The following is a 21,513-nucleotide window of genomic DNA, read 5'->3' on the forward strand; positions in this document are numbered from 1 at the left end:
CCGAGCGTATCCTACTCCATCCGTTTTCGAGGGTCGAAGCATCTAGCTCCACGGAAGAAGGCAGAGCTTCATCCAGCACGCGCGCGTAGTTTTCGGCAGTTCGCGGCTTGTCTGGTTGCCAAATGTTTAGCCGAAGAGGGCGACTTTGTCGCAAGGTATAAACCGTCGATAGTTTTGAGCGCACATGTACTGCTACTAGGTAGTGGTCCGAGTCAATATCCGCACTCCGTAGGGAGCGTACGTTGGTGATGTTCGAGAAAAACCGGTCCTCAATGAGAATATGATCGATTTGGTTCGAGGTTCGTTGGTCAGGTGATTTCCAGGTGGCCTTGTGGATATCTTTGTGAGGAAAGAAGGTGCTTTTGATCACCAAGCCTCGGGAAGCCGCAAAATTGATGCATCGCTGGCCGTTATCGTTCGTGTCGGTGTGCAGGCTATGGGGCCCGATCACCGGTCTATACATTGCTTCCCTGCCGATTTGGGCGTTCATATCCCCGATGACGATCTTGATGTCCTTTCATGAGCAGCTATCGTACGTTACCTCCAGCTGCGCATAGAACCTTTCCTTCTCGTCGTCGGGTCTACCTTCGTGTGGGCAATGCACGTTTATGATGATGTAGTTGAAGAGACGGCCTTTTATCCTCAACACGCACATCCTCTCGTTGATCGCTTTCCAATCCATTACGCGATCCTGCATTTTGCCCAACACTACGAAGCCCGTTCCCAGCTCGTTGGTCGCTCCACCACTCTGGAAAAATCGGGCTCTGCCGCCACGGATCCTCCACATCTTCTCGCCCTTGCGACAGATCTCCTGCAGTGCCACGATGCCAAACTTTCGGGATTCTAGCTGATCGAGCAGCAACCTGTCGCCGCCAACGAAATTTAGCGATCTGCAGTTCCAGGTACCAAGTCTTCATTCCATGTCCTTATTTCGTCGCCTTGGTCCATGCCGAATATTCCGAGAAGATATTTCTTGACTCTTGTAAGTTTTTTTTTTGTTTAGATAGGTAGCCGTTCTAGGGCTTACGCTACTGAGTCTCGTGATGGGGCTGCCATCTTGCAGTGTCGAGACACACTGTGCCTCCTCCCCTGTTGGTATACGACCTTAGTTTCCACCGGGGTTGGTTACACGATCTCCGCTAAGGTTGCTCGTATTCCAGCTGGTACCACGTGGAGATACGGGTAGGAGTTGCTAGATAAGAGGCTAGGGACCACAATGGGGTCTGTTTTACGCGTTATTCAACCATTTACCAACCTCCTGCTGCTCCTCATATGGGAGGCTGCTGGGAAAGAATGGTAAAATCTACGCTGGGATGTGTTCCGGCAGTAAGGAAACTGGACGCCGAATCGTTCACAACGGTGTTGGTAGAAACGGAAAGTATGGTTAATTCCAGGCCGTTGACATTCATTCCGCTTGAATCGGTCAACCATGCGTCGTTAACTCCGAAAGATTTTCTGCTGTTACACTCCAGTGACGTTCAAGATCCAGTAAAACTACCAACAAACGAGGGTATAGCGTTGAGGAGTAGCTGGAACATGGTGAAGCATACCCTGGATAGCTTTTGGCGGCGCTGGGTGGTTGAATACTTGCCAACTATCGTTAGGCGTACGAAGTGGTTCCGAGCCGATAAAAGTGGGAGATCTCGTTCTCGTGGAACGAGAAAGGATGGGATAACGCGTCGCGCAGAAGTGAAAACGTCGGCAGGAATCTTGAAGAGGCCTGTTCAAAGTTGGCTGTGCTGGACGTAGAAAGATGTGGTGACGTTGAACCGAAAGTTGAGGCGACACGGGGGGAGGATGTTCGCCGCATCAGCCCGTTGTTTGTGAACAGCCCCTGGTGGTGGAGAACAAAAAGTGTCGAATCATTCATCGGAGGATTCATTCATCGCATCTATAGTAGACCATGACGGAGGTGAGTCGCAAGATTGTGCCGGTTGCGATCGGCCAAATAACTCGGAGCGATATATGGTACAGTGTTTGAAGTGCAGTAGCTGGTACCATTTTACTTGTGCGAACGTGAATACGGACACGGTACGTTCGGCTCCTTTCTTATGTCTACCATGCATGCGGAGTGATGTTTCTGGTATAGCGAAACCAGCCTCGAGCCAGGTAAGCGGGATCTCCAGCTCATCTAGTGCTCGTGCAGCAAAAGTAGCCCGTGAACTGCACCGTCTTGACGAAGAGAAGAAGCTTTTGGAGGATTTAAGCCGCGAGAGAATTGCAAAGGAACGTGCGTTAAACGAACGTGAGCTTCAGGAAAGAATGAAGCGCGAAAAACTGTTCCTAGCTCGGAAGCATGAGCTACTGAGTCGGCATGAAGAGGAAGAAGGTGGAAGTGTACGCAGTATGCGCAGCACTTGGAGTAGTACGAAACGGTTAGAAGATTGGGTAAAGCAAGCCGAGGCGGTAGCGAGTGAAAATATCGTTCTGGCATCGACATCTGCGAGCGCTAATCAACCCGAGGATACAATCCTGGGAAATCCGCAGGAAGTACATCCTTCTTGAACACCACTGAAAGCAGCTGTCCCGAAACTTCTAATCTCTTAGACGAAAATGGTATGGTAACAGAGTAACATGTAACATGGTGGTTAAAGACGACCAGGAAGGCGTCGCTAAAGTAAGATCGGACGAATTACCTATCGTCGATCTACAACCGTATGCGGACCTATGGTCGATGATGGATGAACCAGCGTCAACAGGCGCAATTCCGAAAAGTCATTGTCTTGGCCCCCGCTCCTACAAGGGTTGGAGCGTGGAAACCGGTGAGCTCAGGAAGCGGAACGCCCTGCAGCTACATCAGCAAGCTAACACGAAACAGTGGGGTGTGCTGGAGCTGCTGGCAACTTACAAAATTGATACACGACGAAAGCGAGAAACAGAGCTGGTGAACCAGAATACAGCACTTGCATCATACTGATGAGATGAAACCACTTTTATGGTAATGCGTTGCAGGAGCTTTTGAACAATCAAATAGATAAGGTACCGCCCGAAGAACAGTCAGGTATCTCGAGGTCCCCTGTAAGGATTGCTCAGCTGTGTATGTTGGTCAAATCCGTAGCAAATTTCGATTCAAAGAACATAAAATAGCTGTGGAGAAATAAAGGACCGACGATTCGAGTGTAGCAATGCATTCTTCTGCCTCCAACATTGGGAATTGATTGGGAAAACGCAATCAAAGCTCCTTAAAAATGTGAGAAAATCCTCTCATTTTCGCTAAGACCATAAATTGGTTTGATCGAATTTTTGAATAATAAACAATTTGCATGCATGGGAGTCGATGTACATCAGCGCATCGCAGATCGACTTTTAATGAATGAAGATGGGGCGCTCGCTCATCTCATCGCCTCTCTTCCAACTGACGAAGCTGAATCTGTAGCAGACAACAAATAGCAATTCGTATGCAGCCGACCTACGCCGCTACGTAGATGGGTTAAATCAAACCCGATTAGTTTGCTGTTAAGTCGTTCTTACGTTAAGCAAAGAAGTCAATTTATAGGCCGATAATAAAGGCACATACATGAAGAATTATAAGGACCACGTATGCTACAACAGAGTCCGTAACATTTAGAACTCCTGAAAAGTTTTTTTTGACGTTTTCCATCCCCCATCCAAATCCTTCTATTCCTCCTGAGTCCTGATCCTTTTCATCAGGTAGGTTATGATGCGAAGACAAAAGCGGCGATATGGAGAAAGCGCAGCTAATATTAATTTTTTTAACTGTTAGTTATAATTATCAAAAGGTGTTTTTGTGAAACGGGCTTATAACTTACACCTTGACAAATCAACAACTAAATATGACTCGAAAGACGGATTCAACGAGAGTCAAACTTGAAGTAATCAAAGCAAAGGCATTCTCTGCACTCTATGCTTCCAGCTTCACCGACATTTGCCCTGACATGATCCAATAAGTATTCCATTGTCCGTACATGGAAGTTGAGAAATCGTGGAGAAATGACTCCATAGAAGCGTTCAATTAATTTTTCAAAAGCGGGAAAGAAGTAATTTACTTTTCGCCATAATGCGCACTTTTCTCCGCAGCTGCACTGACTATGTTCATACTGATGTCTGTGCTAGTAAAGTACCACCTTTTCTTAACGAATGTTCTGAAAATGACTAAAATAGGATATCGCTTAGTATCTAGCCATTTTTCTATCGCGCGAATCTAAAATCAATTAAAAATCTACCTAAGACGTAGTCGTACGTCACAATATTTTACTCCGTACCAAGTCATCGACAAAACGTTTCCAAAATCTGGATTATCTTTCCAAACCAACTATTCCGACTGCCGCTGACCGCTCTCGAAGAATTTATATTAACTAAATAAAACTTATGCTTTCAGATTTTAAAAGAAATCTCACAACATCACGAAGAAAAATTCGTGCAATCCAATCAAAAAGAAGCGAATTCAGAGTTTTTAAGCTGCACAAGCTCTAGTGAGTAAGTTTCACGATCGGCGCAACGAACGCGGCGGAACTTCCCCGTACGACGAACAAACGCCTCACCAACAAAAATGGATGAACTTGGCGATCAGCCGGCTGCTCCGCCGGTCGAAGACAGCCCGCCAGCAGAAGCAGAAGCACCAGCGCCGGCAGCAGCAAGTGCAGAAGTAGAGGACACGGTTGAGGGTGAAACTATTAAACAAACGGATGATACCGATGCAGACACAAAGGAAGACGTCGTTGATGCTAAAGCTACGCCCGCTACCGAGGAAGAATCGCAAGAATCTACCTCGGCAGCCGGAGCAGACGAAGTCGAAGGAGAGCAACCCGCTTCCGTTGCGACTAAAAGTGAAGACGAAGAGGGCCCTGCCGAAACCGTAGAACCAGCAGCAGCAGCAGCGTCGTCAAGCCAGCAAGACGGTGAACCGGAGCAAATGGACGTTGACGCTGCTAGTCCGGATGTGAAGGAAGAGGATGAATCATTTAAAAAAGACAGTGATGGCAATGATGAGGGTGGTGGTGCAGCAACAACAACAACACCAGCAGAAGAAACAGCAGCCAGTAAAGACGACGGAGATAGTTTCACGCCAACGCTGGAGCCCGTGAGCGAGAAGGGTGAAAGTCAGTGCGTCGTCGAGCGAGAGGAAGAAGAAGGTGCTGCCGGCAGCAGTCGTCCGGGCAGCGCAGCTGCGGGCGATTTACTGGACGACATCGAAATGACGAACGTCGACGAAAGTCGACACCACGGCGATGAGGGTGAACCGATGGATGAAACGGACAAATCGCTTGATCAATCGGCAACCGGCGCTGTCGCTACGTTGGATCCATTCGATCAGGTCAAGCATGCAGCGGAACAATCGAAAGATGAATCGTCGATTCAGAATGATGAAAGCGGCGTCGGCACCGGCGGGGACGACAACAATGATGCGACGATGAACAACAGCACCGAGGCGGACGAAACGCTGCAGACAACGGAGAATGACACGTCGGCGTTAAACGAAACCACCCTGTCCGCCGCCACCGAGACGGCTGAGGATAGTGTGGCTGAAGGTGAGTTGTTACATTGTTACCTTAACGGAATTGTGAATAAATTTTTTTGTTTTGCAGATGGAGTTGTTGAGCTGACTGAAGGGGAGGGAGTTGATGAAAATGTTTGCCTGCTGCCGGACGATGAGCGCGAGCTATCGGATGCGGATAAGGAACGTGCCCGGGTGGTTCGTGAAGCCGCTGAAGAAGCCGAGAAAAGTCAGGATGGAATGGATAAAACCGGGGATGAACCGGCGGAGAAAACAACGACGGGTGATAAAACACCACCGGTGGAACCGGTGGATGGCGACGTTGTGGATGCGGGAAAGGAAACCGCTGCTGAAAAAGAAACTACCGCTGCTGAGAAAGCAACGGATGCCGTCGCCGAGCCAGCAGCTGAAACCGTTGATTTGGAGAAGGAACCATCGCCCGAGGTACGGCTGGAATCGGGTGCCGAGCACATCGAGGAGATTGAACCGGAGCAAGATCATGCTGCCGATGCGCCTCCGCAGGTGAATGAAATTCGAGAGGTACCGGAACCGATGGAGCAAACGTGCTTGAAATGTGCAGCGAGCAAGCCCTGCGAGTACAGTCTAATACAGGAGGATGGTGAGGAGGCAAAGTTTATCTGTTCGTTCGACTGCGTCCAGCAGATGCGAACCGAAAATCCCGGAAAGTATGCGCTGATTCAAAAGCGAGTCGCGATCGTGCAGATTTTTGACTGCGAGAAAAGTTGCGTTCGTTGTGAGAAGAAAACCACCTGCCAGTATCGGTACCAGAGTGGAAAGCCGGACAGCGAAGACCGCTACAAGTACCTTTGCGATACGAAGTGCGTCGAGCATCTGACTTCGATCAATGGGGAAAAGTACGTGCTGAAGAGGAAGCGTTATCTGGTTGATGAGAAGTCCGACCCGGAGGAGAAAAAGTGCATCCAGTGCAATGAGATTAAGAATTGCAAGTACTACTTCTCCCAGGATGACGATGAGATGTTCATTTGTCACGAAGACTGCTTGAATTTGCTGATGACGGAACATCAGGATCTGTTCCGTTTGAAGCGGCGATCGGTACGGGTTAGAGATCTGCCGAAACGGATCCCCAACGAACCGGAGACTCCGGTGGAGAACGTAAAGGCAGTTGCCCGCTCGGAGGAGGAAGCCGAACACGCTCGGCTGGAGCGTGAAGCTAGCTATATGAGACGGTGCGCACAGTGCTTTGGACTGATTCAGCTGACCGAGAAAACACTGCAGTGGGAGACGCTTGATTTCTGTAACGAGAAATGCCTGGGAGTGTATCAGAACTCGGTCGGCTCGAACTGTGCCATGTGCAGCAGTTCGGTTTCGGTCACCAGTCTGGGTAAGTACTGCGTGCGGTTCGGATTCGATGTGCGGCAGTTCTGCCGCTCCAGTTGTCTGGACCAGTACAAGAAGAATTTGAAAGTTTGTTCCTACTGTCAGCGAGATATCACCATCGGTGAGCTGGGATTCCTGGCGCCGGTCGGGGATAAAGGTCTTTTTAAGGACTTTTGTACGCAAATCTGTTTGAAGAAGTACGAGGAAGTTCTGGATCCGAGCAAAAAACAGGTTCCCCATGTGTGTGCCGTCTGTAATCATGAGAAGGTCACAAAGATCAACGTAATGCTAGACAATCGGGAGCATTTCTTCTGCAGTACGCCGTGCTTTTCGGCGTTCAAATTCGTTAACAACGTGAACCCGGATGAGTGTGCCATGTGTAAGACCTACTTCGAGCGGAAGTCGACCGATAGTTTTACCATATTTACCACGGATCGAGGTCAGGAAGGTGCCCCGTTCTGCTCGAAAATATGCATGAATCTCTACATCATCACCAACCGAAAGATTGTGTCGTGCAATTGGTGCAAGGTGAAGAAATACAACTTTGACATGATCCAGAAGGTGGTTGGCAACATGGCAATGTGTTCGCTGAACTGTCTAACGCTGTGCGAAGTCTCGGTGAACGCACTTTCCATGAAGCAGATCCATTGCGATCACTGTAAACAGCTGAAAACGCCACAATATCACCTGACGATGAGCGATGCGAGTGTACGTAATTTCTGTACCTACCAGTGTGTGATGTCCTTCCAGAGTCAGTTCAACAAAATTCCTCTCACCATTGATTCGGAAGAAATCCGAAACGCACCGGTACCGACCGGATTGCCCAAGCGTGTTAAGAAAACGGGAACGCTGCCTGCAGCAGCCATCGCAGCTGCTGCCGCATCTTCACCGCTGCCACAAAGTTCTGCGAGCCATTTGCCACAGAAAAAAGGAAGGCCCCCACGAACAGCGGCTGCAGTTGCCAATGCCGTTATGACTTCTGGCGATCTGCCTGTAATTTCATCGGTGCAATCACTGGCCGGCCAGGTGGGTAGTGCTAACCGATCGACCCGTTCGAAAGTGGGTCGTCCTTCGACGGCTTCCTCTACACCAGGTATGGATCTGCCAGAATTAAGAGTTTCTCTAGAACCACTCAGCGTCCAACTAACGTCCGTTCAGCAGCGTTTTGAAGCACCGGAGCCCCCACCACCGAAGGTGGAACTTAAAACGCAAATCGTTACAGTTCCAGCCGTTCCTGCTGAGGTGGCAAATGCCGGCACAATGTGCAAACCCATCCAGCAATCGAAAGCGGTTAGCTGCCGACCGGTTCAATGTAACGTCGAATGCCAAACAGAAGATTGGCTGCAGCGAAAGATTGTCATTCCGATTCCCGTTCCCATCTACGTCCCAACGCCGATGCACATGTACTCGCTGCCCTGTCCGATTCCCGTACCGTTCCCGCTTCCAATACCGGTACCGGTTTTCATTCCAACAACGCGCAACTCCGCTGCCGGCATCATGAAAGAAATCAAAAAAATCCAAGACAAAATGCCTACCGATCCGTACGAGGCAGAACTCCTAATGATGGCCGAGATGGTTGCCGGCGACAAGAAGAAGGACGACAGCGATTCCGACTCGGACGAAGACGCTGGCGATCAGTTCGCAACCGGAACCGCCGATCACGGCATGGAAAACAACACCTCCTTCAACGAAGATCTGGTCCAGATAGCGCTGAAAATGGCATCCAACGATTTCGAAGACCCGCCCGTCGATCTGGAATCGGCGATGCAGGCAAACACAATCGCTCCCCAGCCGCCGGGCCATCACGGGTACGACGACGGTTCGCAGCAGCAGCTGCACCACCAGCAGCTGATGATGCTCGAGCAGCAACGGCAGGCTCAACAGGCGGCGGCGCTTACCACCCAGCGGGGCGGTCGCAAACGGGCCGCCAACTCGCGGGCAAACAACAACAACCGCCAGCAGATATCGCCCAACAAACGCATCAAACGCGAGCAAATCAGCGAACCTTCGCCGGAACCGCCGCGAGAGCCGGCCGAAAAGCCGGACGCCAACATGTGTCTCAAGTACACGTTCGGTGTGAACGCCTGGAAGCAGTGGGTCCTGACCAAGAATGCCGACCTGGAGAAGAGCACCATCCGGAGGAAACCGTTCAAGTCGGAAATACTGCAACTGACGGCGGATGAGCTCAACTATTCGCTCTGTCTGTTCGTGAAGGAAGTCCGCAAGCCGAACGGCACCGAGTATGCACCCGATACGATCTACTATCTGGTGTTAGGTAAGTTACCTGCCCAATAGATAAGCAAAGAAAAATTTTAAAGCATTATTTCGTTAATTTAGGCATTCAGCAATATTTGTTCGAGAACGGACGAATCGATAACATCTTTACCGATCCCTACTACGAGCGCTTCACCGACTGTCTGGATGAGGTGGCGAAGAAATTCTCCGTGCTATACAATGATTCCCGTAAGTTGGCTCTCTTAGTCATTCAACAATGGGATTCTTCTAGCAGTAATTGTTTTCTCGCTTCGCAGAATACATCGTGACCCGTGTCGAGGAGGAGCACCTGTGGGAGTGCAAACAGCTGGGCGCACACTCACCCCACGTGCTGCTGAGCACGCTAATGTTCTTCAACACAAAGCATTTCAATCTAACGGTATTATTATTTTAACCTAACCATGTTGAAAGAGACAAAAAAAACCCGTTGACTTACGTTTTTTTTCTTTCGTGATTTACAGACGGTCGAGGAACATATGGAGCTCAGCTTTTCGCACATTATGAAACACTGGAAGCGGAACCCGAACCAGGGCGGTGCCAAAATGCCTGGATCGCGTAACGTTCTGCTACGATTCTATCCTCCGCAGTCGTCGCTTGGTAGGTTTTTTACTTTGGTTTTTCGTAAGCTTGGAATTCTGACTTATATTTGTTTACTGATTTCCCCAACTAGCTGCCAACTCGCGAAAGAAAAAGGTCTACGAACAGCAGGAGAACGAGGAAAATCCGCTGAGGTGCCCGGTGAAGTTGTACGAATTTTACTTGTCGAAATGGTAAGTGGCAAAACCAATTGAACTGTTTGATTAGCTTCTATAGTGTTATGGGAACGCATACGCGTCCCCCATTAAACCGCATAAAAATTGGAAAACTAGTCCCGATGTAAGATGGGGAGGGGTAAAAGAATCGCAAATTCGTAAAATTCTCTACATGGACATACCATGTGGATCTTTGAACGAAATATTTTGAAATTTCGGAGTCGAGCAGTCGCTATCCTGGATGCCGCATATGAAGTACTATTCCAAGTCATCTATCATCGACCGTTGCCACTAGCCAACAGATTCGTTGGAAGTTGTGATAGAAGGTCGGTCTATCAATAGACTAAAACTTTACCTTGCGACAAATTGTTCGCAAGTGTTGTTAATTCCGAGTCCCCACGCATAACCATTACCACGCATTAATCGTTTTCCAAGCCGCGTGTGATAATGTTAACCGACAAGAGTTATGAAACCTTATGACTGAATTTACCATGGTTACCATGGATTGGTCAAATACCGATGAGCAAGGAAGCATTTAACCACGATTCGGGAGAGTTAAAAGCATCAGAAACCGGACAGAGATCCTGAAGAACTAGAACAACTATCTGATCTAATGACATGCACAAGTTTTACGAGAGAAGGTGAACCAATCTCGTAAGGGTTACACACCGAAACTTGACATATGTATGTAGGGACGAGGGAGGGAATCTGATTAGAAACAGAGGCGGAACGGTAGTTAACCTAGAAGTGCCTATCTGAGATAGCATGTTACCGTAGGATGTTACCGATAGCACAAGCTTTCATAGGAAATTAGCAGGCGGGCTTCATGGGAGCTCGTGCCACTATGGACCAAATTTTAACCATCCTGTCAAATCTTGCAAAATACACCGTGCAAAGTAAGTACAACGTGCCCACGCATCGCATCTTTATCGACTTCAAAGCAGCATACGGTATAATCGATTGAGACCAGCTATGACAGGTAATGCACGAACACGGGTTTCCGGATAATTTATGCGACTGGTCAGAGCTACATTGGATCGAGTGATGTGTTTCCCTTCGAGACATGGCGACGGATTATCCTGCATGCATGCATCGCTCTTAAGGGGGCTATTCGACGAACGGACATCGAAACGAGAGGCACGAAGGGTAGAAACTCGCAGGCCGATAACTTTAATGTCATAGTCAGGAACTTTGCAACGGCGGAAGCAATCTACGCCAGACAGATAGCGGAGTCTAGGAGGATAGGAATAAAAACAAATGCCTTGAAGACCAAATATATGCAAGGAAGAGGACCAAAGGAGATAACCGCGTGCTTCAAACGAACGTTAACCGTTGACGGCGACGAAATATATGTGGTAACTGACTTTGTGTAGGCCTCAAGGTACAAGACTGGTCTAACAAGCTCTCGACTAGGCCGTAAAATTCAACTAAATTGTAGCACTAGCCCTGTAATTGTTCTGTACTCTTACGCTGGCTGCAAAGTCTGTCGTATAGAAACAGAAGGTCAAGTTTCGAGATCGGAATGTAGCACCTAGGCTTTGCCTTGGTGATCGCAGGTAACAGCAATAGTAAGAATCCGGGTCGGGCCACTTTACCCTTCGTAAAATGTTACGATCAAGAAGCATACGCCGCCGTATACGGATCTGATAGTGTACAAAATCCTCATTGGACCGGTTGTTCTTTATGAACTTTCTGTGGGCATACGAGATAGGACGTGGACTTTGCTCAAAGAGGACAGACGAGCACTGAGAATAGGCGAACAGTGTCTGGAGACAAAAGATAAACCACGAACTAGTTCCTCTACGGGGAACGCAGTATTTAAAAGTCGACGGCAAAAGTCGATCGGGTACACTAGGACATGTTACTAGAATGCCCCAAAAATGGTGAATCCGGCTTGATGGAAGAATTACATAGGACTTGTCATGACGGTTTCTCTGTCAAACACTCGACAATCACTAGCTTGTGCAATTCGCCTCAACATGTTTGCTGAATAGTCGCATTGACGCTCAAAAAGATACGGTGTGCACACAACCGCAAGCGGCGCTTTGGTCAGGTTGATCAGGTACCGTGGACCCCTGTTCGTTTGACCGTTTTTAATCTGAGCACTTTTTAATTTGAAACCCCGCTAGTTTCGTGAAAAAAATTGTCCAAGCGTCATATTATCAACGTTTGCAATCATTTGCTTATGAAGACTGCACATGAATCTTATTTATTTGTGCTGGTCAAACGTGTCTAATTTGTTTCACGTTTCTCAACGATTCTGGCAGGAATTCTATCGAAGAATGAGTGATTCGCAGCTTGCAACTACCAACCAAATCAAACCTCCGAAACAACAAAAAGCAGGGTGGCCAATTTATACAAGTTTCAGCAGATTCGAGAAATTCTACCGGAAGAAAGTAGCGTTGGAAATTTCGGCACAGTTGGCGAATAACTCAAGAGTACCACAAGGTAGCAACTTAGGACCGCTTTATGCTTTACATTACGGCACAGAGAACAGACTAATAGGCAATGAACGAGAAGTGTGTAAAGAGCTTTTTATGTAATCAACGAGTAATCTCGATGGAGCACCCCTCGAGCAATAAGGCCATTACAAATATTTTTTAAAGTTTTTGTCCTTCGGATGCTGGGCAACTGAAGGGGGGAAGCGAAAAAAAAACATATATTTTTAATCACGCAATCTATTCTTACTTTTCATGTATACGTTTTTATTTTCCATGCAGAAACCTTCCAAAATAGAGTCAAAATCGAACAAAAAATTTTTTGTCGATTTTCGGAAATAACATTATTTGTACTTCCACTTTTGTTACGTACTAAAAGTGTTACCAATCCGTAAACTCTTTTTTGAGTTATATAGGCTGTAAAACCCAAAAATAATAGATTTTGTACAAAAATTTTTCGATCGCGGGGAACAAAAACTTTACAAATAATTTACAATGACCTAAGTGGCAAACTACCGTATCTACCTTGGATAAACGCTACGCTGCATCGCCTCAAATCCGAAAAAAAGCTGCATTAAGGAGGTACTCAAGCTACAAGACACAATCCCTGCGAAACCACTATCTGGCGGTCAACAGACGTTACAAGAAGTTCAGTCGTCACTGCTTCCGTAAATACTTAAACAACATCCAGCGCAGATTGAAACGTAACCCTAAGTCATTCTGGAAATATGTGAATGCTCAACGAAAAGACAACGATCTTCCGTCAGCAATGTTCTTCGGAAACGACACTGCTACTGTTATGGATATGGTTTGTCAACTATTCTCACGGAAATTAGCCAGTGTCTTTGTTAACGAAAGGCTGTCTGACACAGAAGTATCGACTGCACTAGAAAGCGTTTCCAGGCTCGGCGACTCTCTCAATATCCTGACTATTAACGATGCTATGATTAGGCTGGCCGCTCTGAAGCTAAAAAACTCTTCCTCCGGTGGACCGGACGGCATACCTTTAATCTTTTTGAAGAACTGTATTGAAGCCGATGCCGAACTGAATTGGCCGATGAACAACACGGATTCATGCCCAAGCGCTCAATGACCATCAATCTACTACTTCTTCTTCTGTTGGGTACTCTCACCACTGCGTCCATTATTTTGAACTATTGTGGTATGCCCCATTGTTTCTTTTGCTGTACGCTTCAGGCTTACCTATCACTTATTGAAGAAGTGGTAGGCTGGTAGCTAGAGCGAGACAGGTGCCAATCAGGGATGACTTGGTTTATAAACCTTATAGTCCTGATCGGCGACGCAAACCAGAGCTCCCTAGGCTCTAGTACTGCAGTCTGCGTCCTATTAGTGCTCCACAATTGCAGAGTAAGTGTTCCGAGGTTTCGCTCTCGGTATTGCACAGGCGACAAATATCATCTTGCACGAAACCGAGATTCCGAAGATGATATTTACTCGGGCAATGTCCTGTCACCAGAACGGTAAACGTGCTGAGGACTCTCTTTTTGAGACTCAGCAGCTTCTGAGTAACCTTAACACTAGGCATTATAAATTTCTTTGATTGTTTGAGCGACTGTACAGCCATCCAATTGGCCATAATCATTCGGCTCTCCCATTGTTTCAACCCACTCTTCATCACACAGTCCGAGATACCGCAGAATGGATCCGGACCTGTGAATAGAGAGTTAGAACCACATCTGGCTAGTTCGTCTGCGACTTCATTTCCATCTATTCCGCAATGACCGGGGACCCAGTACAGGTTTACCGAGTTTACCTGGCTCAGTTGCCGTAAGAGACAAATGCAGTCCCAGACAAGTTTTGAGAAACACTTAAAAGCTTTAAGCGCTTTTAGTGCCGCTTGACTGTCAGAGAAAATGCAGATATTGGCATGTCTGTATTTCCTTTTGAGACAGACGTTTATCAATCTACTAACACTCAGTTCCTACATAATGGACTGCTTCGACGACCGTTCTCAGACAGACGTCATCTACACGGACCTCTGCTGCCTTTGATAAGCTGAATCATCGAATCGCTATTGCTAAACTGGATAAACTCGGCTTTGGAGGGCCGCTGCTCCAGTGGTTTAAATCGTATCTGTCGAATCGTCTCGTTAATGTATCTATCGACGGGTCCATTTCACAGGCTTTCACCGCCTTCTCTGGAATTCCGCAAGGTAGCCATCTTGGTCCTTCGATTTTCTTTGTCTATTTTAACGACGTCAACATAACGCTCAAAGGTCCTCGACTTGCGTTTGCCGACAACTTAAAATTGTTCGCACAAGTAAATGACTCGTGTGATACTCTCGCACTCCAGAACCAGCCGTCGATATTTGCCGAATGGTGTAAAAACAATCGTCTATCATTGAACCCCGATAAGTGTGAAGTGATTACGTTCTCCAGAAAGCTGAATCCGATAATCTTCGAATACCGACTGTCAAGCATATCTTTACGACGTGTTGATTGCGTCAAAGATCTCGGTGTACTACTCGACTCCAAACTGACCTTCAAACAACACGTTTTCTTCGTTGTCGACAAGGCCTGCAGGAATTTGGGATTCACCATGCGTATCGCCAAAAGCTTCAATGATATATACTGCTTGAAATCACTCTACTGTGCGTTTGTTCGTTCTAATCTTGAATACTGCGCACCCGTATGGAGCCCGTATTATCAAAACGGCGTCACCCGTCGGGAATCGAGGCAGTACAGCGGAGGTTCATTCGCTTTGCGCTCCGACGGCTACCATGGAACGACCCGATCAGACTACCAAGCTACGAACAGCTTTGCAGACTAATCAAACTGGACTCTCTGCAAACTCTGTTTTTATATCAGATGTTTTGACGTCCCGGATCGACTGCCCTTGGATACTTGAGAGAATCGACATTTCAGCTCCGCCTCGCTTAACACGGAACAATTCATTTTTACGTATACCACACAAAAAAACTAACCGCAGAACCTTTAGCACTATTACTGGCTTACAACGCATTTTGTATCCTGTTTTGACTTTGGCGTTAGCCGCAATGTGTTGAAATCTCGCTTTAGAACATTAGCTAGTAGTTTTTATTAGTCAGTAGGATCCAGAAATCTGTTGACTTTGTTTTAACAAATAAACTAAAACATGATATCAGGCGGACCCTAAGCCGCAAGGTTATCGAGTCTGCCTTGACAAGCGAGTGGTCGAAGGTTCGAATCTCAGTAGAACTAGGCCATTCGATGCAGTGTTACTTTAGCATGAGTTTATTTTCAGGCCCCTCCACAATCTTCTTGCTAAACTCTGCATTTACTAACAATGAAGCGTCTTGCCAGGGCAAACTATAAGAGTGGTAATTTTTTCTATACATTTGCCAGTATGCAAGGCCATGTCAGAAGCTCAGCCAATATCGTTGCTTCGTATTGTCGCTTCGTTAAAACCAGCTCAAATACATACATGATAATAAGCAAACAGCGCTAGCTGGAATAATATGGACAAGCGGTAGAGAATAAGGTGTAATTATTGATGCGTTTACATCTGAACTTTATGTAATGAAAATAGTTGCATTATGGTACGGTTTTGTGGCTGATCACTACTTTAAAAATCTTGTAAAAATAGATGCAGTAGAGTTCGTTTTCAATTTTGGAAACGTTCTTCTCTGATTCCGCATTATTTAGGGAAAAGCGGTAGGTACACGAAAGAAGCAGCAAACGAGAATACCAAAAGCCAGTACACCTTTTGTCATGCATGGGACTAGAATATTGAAGCGTGTCTCTGCCGCTCCGTAGTGTGTACGACACGACGAGCAAGCGATGTTATCGTTATTCTGGTATTTCTTCTCGGTACGTGTATACTAGAGATCTGCCGAATGACTGGTCGCAAGAAACAATGTCAAATGTCTTCAGATTTTGGTCACCAACCAGTACATTTTACGTCCCTGGTGGTATTTGCTTGAGGTGCGAATGAAGCCTGTTGTTCAAGGGCAATTTATAACTAGTTTCCGCCTTTTCTGGCTCTAGAGCTGGATTGGTTAAATGTTCTGTTAGGACGACGACACTATGCAGGCCCTTACGACATGCAAGGTACTGCGCGTGACGCTGTTCGTCTGTCAGCATGTTAGCCGCGATTCTCAGCGCGGGATTGTAGAACCACCGTTTCAAAAAAAATATTAATATTAATGCCCGACCGCAGTTTGGTCAATGACCATTATCATTACATTAACTTTATAAAAACAGGTAACTTTTTGATCTGAGTGTCGTATAGAAATTTGGCTTTCGTGCCTCGCTTATTACACCTTTCCGACAGTTGTCTTTGAAGGTCATTTGGAATTCACTTGGGCACACTTAACAATGACGCGTTTACAAACCAGGACTTGAATTGAAGCATTAGAAACGAGGTATCTCGTACATTCGAGCCGTGAAATCGGTTTTTATTGTATGATATCGAATATCATAAGCTTGATGGTTTTTATACAGATCCCTGATAAATTAGTCAGCGTTTCTAAATATGTTTTATGATCGAAGGAAGCCAAAAGGTATCTCGCGCAGTCATAGTTTTCGAAGTTCCTCGATGGATCCAGATCCATTCCTTTCCACTAACGAATCATGTGACATTTGTGGATAATGCAGGAGATTCCTCGGTCTCTAGTAGCAGCAGGTGTCGGACTAACATTCCTTTCCCTCCCAAATTGACCTACATTGGACGTGGCCAGCTTTGCTATTGATCATCACAAAGAATTGGATTACCAGAAAATGCTCAACGAGAATGATCTTCTACTCCCAAGCATTATTCTGATGGTTCTTTGTGAAATTTCAGCTGATCTAGATCATTCGCGGGCAACTCACGGGAGGTTAAATTATGCTATGCTATGTCAAACGTGTCTAATTTGTTTCACATTTCTCAACGATTTCGATAGAAATTCGATCGGAGAATGAAATATTCGCTGTTTGCAACTGCCAACTAAATCATACCTCTGAAACAACAAAAAGAGGGGGGGCGGCCAGTTCAAAGAAGTTGCAGCACTTTAGGGGATCAGTTGTTTAAATTGAAAACTAACTCCGTTAATTTGCATGAGAAATCGTAGAAATTAGTGGGGATCCACGGTATTCGTTTAGCAAAACTCGAACAATTCTACCAGAAGAATATATCATTGGGAACTTCAGCACAGTTCGCAAATATCTCAAGAGTACCACAAGGTAGCAACTTAGGACCGCTGATTTTATATAGACATATTACTGCTTCTAACAAAACAACACAACAAAACAGACTAACAGGCAATGAACAGGAACGAAAAGTGTGTAGAAAAATTTTGTAGGAATTAACGAGAAATGCCTCGATAGATGATTACTCGTTGATTACACTTGATGGAGCAATAAATGTCAAACTAAAACATGATGTCGGTGCTACCGTTTTCGGTATGTTGTGGTATCCATCGCAGGATAATTTCCGCTTCGTTATCACCAAAGCCCCCGCCAAGAAGCCCTTCTCAAAAAGATATTGTTAGGATGTTCGCACCACCGGGATTTGTTTCTTCTGTAGTAGTGATAGCAAAGGTTCTGATGCAGTTCAACTAGGCATTCGAAATTGATTGGGATTACACTCTGAACGCTCATCTTCTTCTTGGAAATTCACTCGCCGAACTAAATACGCTGTGCATTTCCAGGTGTGTGATCCAATGCTGTTCATTTGAGATCCATGGCTTTGCTGATGCATAAGGCAAGGCATACGGAGCCTGTTGCATTCGCAACAGATGGCATCAAAACTTCGCGATTACTCTGCAGCAAATCCAGAATTGTTCCACTTGATGAAGTTTATTTTCCTAGCTCGCTTGTTGACAAAGGTTTTTGAAGCCATTCTATATCGATCACGTTTGGCTGTATTATTACAATCAAATTTTTCTAGTCCGTTTGAAAATTCCACCGCACCAGTTATTTAAAATTTTGAGTAATTAATATCAATGGTTCACGGATGATTCCTACCGTTGAAGATCCAAAAGACGCTATTTTGCAAGGACAATATCTCACAACATTTAAAAGAAATCGTCTTTTGTAAGAAGGTCCAGCGTTTCTGCTGGAAGACAATCATATCGTCACATAATCCGTCGTCTCCAGTGCCTTACCAGTCCCTATAGGACTCAGTGAATGACAGTGAAAGCTGCTCGTTTGAGAACAGCGCGGAGTGGAATACACTGGTCTCATTACCGTCAAATAAGAATGCTATAAACGGAAGCATATATAGGTATACATCGCCTTTTTTGTATGCTTTATAACAGAAAAACATCCTCCTTAATCCTGATGATGTGACTAATTTCACTTCAACTTCAAATGAGCTTCGTCGCCTGTACCCATTATTAAAAGATGAAGCTAACCAAGTAAAGATATCAGAGTTCCTGTTACCAAAAAATATCGAATAGAACTTTACTTCTCCCCGTATGCCACATTTCGGTGGTTTATGGGAAGCTACAGTAAAAAACGCCAAATCTCATTTGAAGAGAACTCAACTCAACTATCGGTTGTTTATAAAAATATGTATTTTTTGAAACGATGGTTCTACCTTCACCAAAAAATTTTCATTTCTTTCCCTACCGTCCCTTCATCAATTGTAGAACCATCGTTTCAAAAAATATTAATATATATGTATGATCGCATTTCAAGGTCAAGACTAAAAACTTGAGATTAGTCTATTACATAGGAACGGGGCCTTCCCTCGAAAACCCGCGCCGAGAAACGCGGCTAACACAAGCTGACAGACGAACAACGTCACGTGCAGTACCTTGCAAGTCGTAAGGGCCGGCATAGTGTCGTCGTCCTGAAAGTAAACAGTAGTTAGATTAAAACTTCTCGCTCGGTGGTAATCTGCAATTGATGTAGGAAGCGGCACAATATGTGTCGATAACCCAACCTTACGCGTCGCTATCCTTGAGAAGTGGATTTTGCGGTCTCCTTTTGTCCAGCGCCTCTATGGTTCAAAGGTACAAGTACCAGCGAACCACATGCCCTGGCGGGTGTTGTGGGTTCGAATCCGGTTGTAATCTCAGATTACAGCTTGGTTCGACTCATGCACCTTCCAGCATTGGACAAAAGGTAGGAGTCAAAATGACTACTTGTCAAGCATAGCTACCAATACCCCCCCCCCCTTCCTTTCCGCTCTTCCCCACCTTCACCAAAAAATTTTCATTTCTTTCCCTACCGTCCCTTCATCAATTGTAGAACCATCGTTTCAAAAAATATTAATATATATGTATGATCGCATTTCAAGGTCAAGACTAAAAACTTGAGATTAGTCTATATAAAAATATGTGTTTTTTCCTATCTTCCTTTCAGCCCGGAGAGCGTTAAAACGCGCAATGACGTGTTCTATCTGCAGCCGGAACGATCCTGCGTGCCCGATTCACCCGTCTGGTACTCGACGCAAGCTTTGAGCAAGGAGGCCCTAAGCAAAATGCTGCACCGCGTGAAGATGGTAAAGGAAATCAACATCGCGCTGCTCACCAGCTAATGAAACGAGACGCACTTCGATGAGGATAACACTAGCAATACCACCACCAGTTCCAACGCCACAACCGGTACCGGTACCAGTAGCTTCTGCTCTACGATGAACAGCGTAGCCAATGCGCTCAGTTCACTTCCCTTTCGAACACTGCAGTCGTCACTCCAGCAGCTGCAGCAAAACCATCAACAACAGCAGCAATCGGCTGCTTCACAACAGCAACAGCAGCACCAGCAAGCGCAAAATCACTATCCCCAGCAGAACAGCAGCAATGCGCAGAACTCTTCGGTTACGGCGACAGGCCAGCCGCCGACCAGTTTTATGGCCAACAATACAACACATCCGCCACCTCCGCCAGACTACGATTACTACTATAACGACTATTATCGCCGTTGGAGTGGCATTATGAATTTCTACAAATAGCAGAATGGTAAGCAACTGAAACGGAACCATGGCGGCGGGAACTGCCACAGGTAAGCAAAGTTAATTCTCGTCACCGTTTTAAAAAAACCAGAAAACCGAGTGATTTAAAGATCAACGTATCCCGAAGGAAGAGGAGGAAGCACGATACAGAGATCTCAAAACGTGCAAAGCACCACTCGTAAAAAAAATTAATGAAAAACAAAAAACACTTCCTCCGCCGTCACAAAAAATGAAACGAGCTATAAGTTTTACTAAGTTTTCGTTAAAAAGAATCATCCTTTGAGTCAGCGTAGAAACTATGAAAAAGTCTATGTCACCAGTTGCGTGGCTGGATGTTTGTTTATTTTTTTCTAGTGCTTTTTAAGTTTTAAGGCAAGAGACTCTATTTTTTCCCATAACTGAATAGAAACGATAAGTGAATCTAAGGAAAGTATGAACGGCAGGAAGTTTCCTTTTTTTTTTTTGTAAATATTGTCTTAACCGCTTGATAGAGGTAACTTCACTCAACTCTGAACATAGAAAACTAAAAAAAATCAATAAAAAAAATTAAAAAATCGAGGATAAACACAAACATTAAGTCAGTGGAATCGATAAGAGAACATAGTTTTTAGGTGGAAATGAGACAGAAAGAATAATTACTGCAACACACACACACATATTAGTATAGAACAGCTAAACACATTTTATTGTTAGAAGCATTTGAGCAGAAAACAGATTATCAAAATTTGAGCTCTCCTTTGCACTTAACGAAGAACGGTTTGCTGTACAAAAAAGCAAGCACATAGGGCGTTTTTTTTCGGTTGTTTTTTCCCCATTACGATTTAATTTCTCCTTTTGTTTTTGGTCAGTGTATCAAGCTGAGTAGATACCCCTAACTGGATAACTAATAGCAGAAATGTTCTAGTTTCATAGGCATTAAAACTTTATCACTATCACAGAGAAGCAGAGAAAGAGAGAGAGAGAGATGGATATTTTCCAAAATGTAAAAATAGTGTCAAGGAAACGGACAAAAATAGTCACAACAAACAGACAAACATTATTAATCGGAGAACGTACAGATTTAAAAATAAAACATAAGATAATAGCTAGTGATGCGTTAATTAGGCCAATTTAGTTTGAAGAAATCTTTCTCCCGGAAACGACGACTGCGTTATGAGCACTTCCGCATGATTCTCTGTAATGTACCTAAAACCGGATATGACTGTATCTCATGTTTCAAGAATTAAGTATTCCGAGAATTGTGTTTTTTTCTACGTAAAAACGCTTCCCTTACGCTAGGGATTCTAACTCCAGTTATACAAGATTCCCCTATATCAATACTAGTTTGATAATCAAGCATCTGTACGAATCATCTGCC

At 45.4% G+C, this 21,513-nt stretch overlaps 1 protein-coding gene across 3 annotated transcripts in view; it reads left to right on the forward strand.

Annotated features, from left to right (window-relative positions):
- The window catches only part of LOC128741740 (zinc finger MYM-type protein 3), a 32,639-nt gene extending 11,431 nt beyond the window's left edge, over positions 1-21,208 (forward strand). For all 3 annotated transcript variants that reach the window (XM_053837739.1, XM_053837738.1, XM_053837740.1), the window contains exons 2-8: positions 4,340-5,489; positions 5,547-9,089; positions 9,152-9,277; positions 9,346-9,467; positions 9,550-9,685; positions 9,759-9,858; positions 19,568-21,208. In XM_053837739.1, the coding sequence (XP_053693714.1) occupies positions 4,511-5,489; positions 5,547-9,089; positions 9,152-9,277; positions 9,346-9,467; positions 9,550-9,685; positions 9,759-9,858; positions 19,568-19,742 (5,181 nt within the window). In that variant the 5' untranslated portion in view covers positions 4,340-4,510 and the 3' untranslated portion in view covers positions 19,743-21,208. The remainder of the gene's footprint in view (positions 1-4,339; positions 5,490-5,546; positions 9,090-9,151; positions 9,278-9,345; positions 9,468-9,549; positions 9,686-9,758; positions 9,859-19,567) is intronic.
- Positions 21,209-21,513: the final 305 nt, after the last annotated feature.

The sequence above is a fragment of the Sabethes cyaneus genome, chromosome 3 (genome assembly GCF_943734655.1).
Source record: "Sabethes cyaneus chromosome 3, idSabCyanKW18_F2, whole genome shotgun sequence".
In the NCBI taxonomy this organism is placed as follows: Eukaryota; Metazoa; Arthropoda; class Insecta; order Diptera; family Culicidae; genus Sabethes; species Sabethes cyaneus.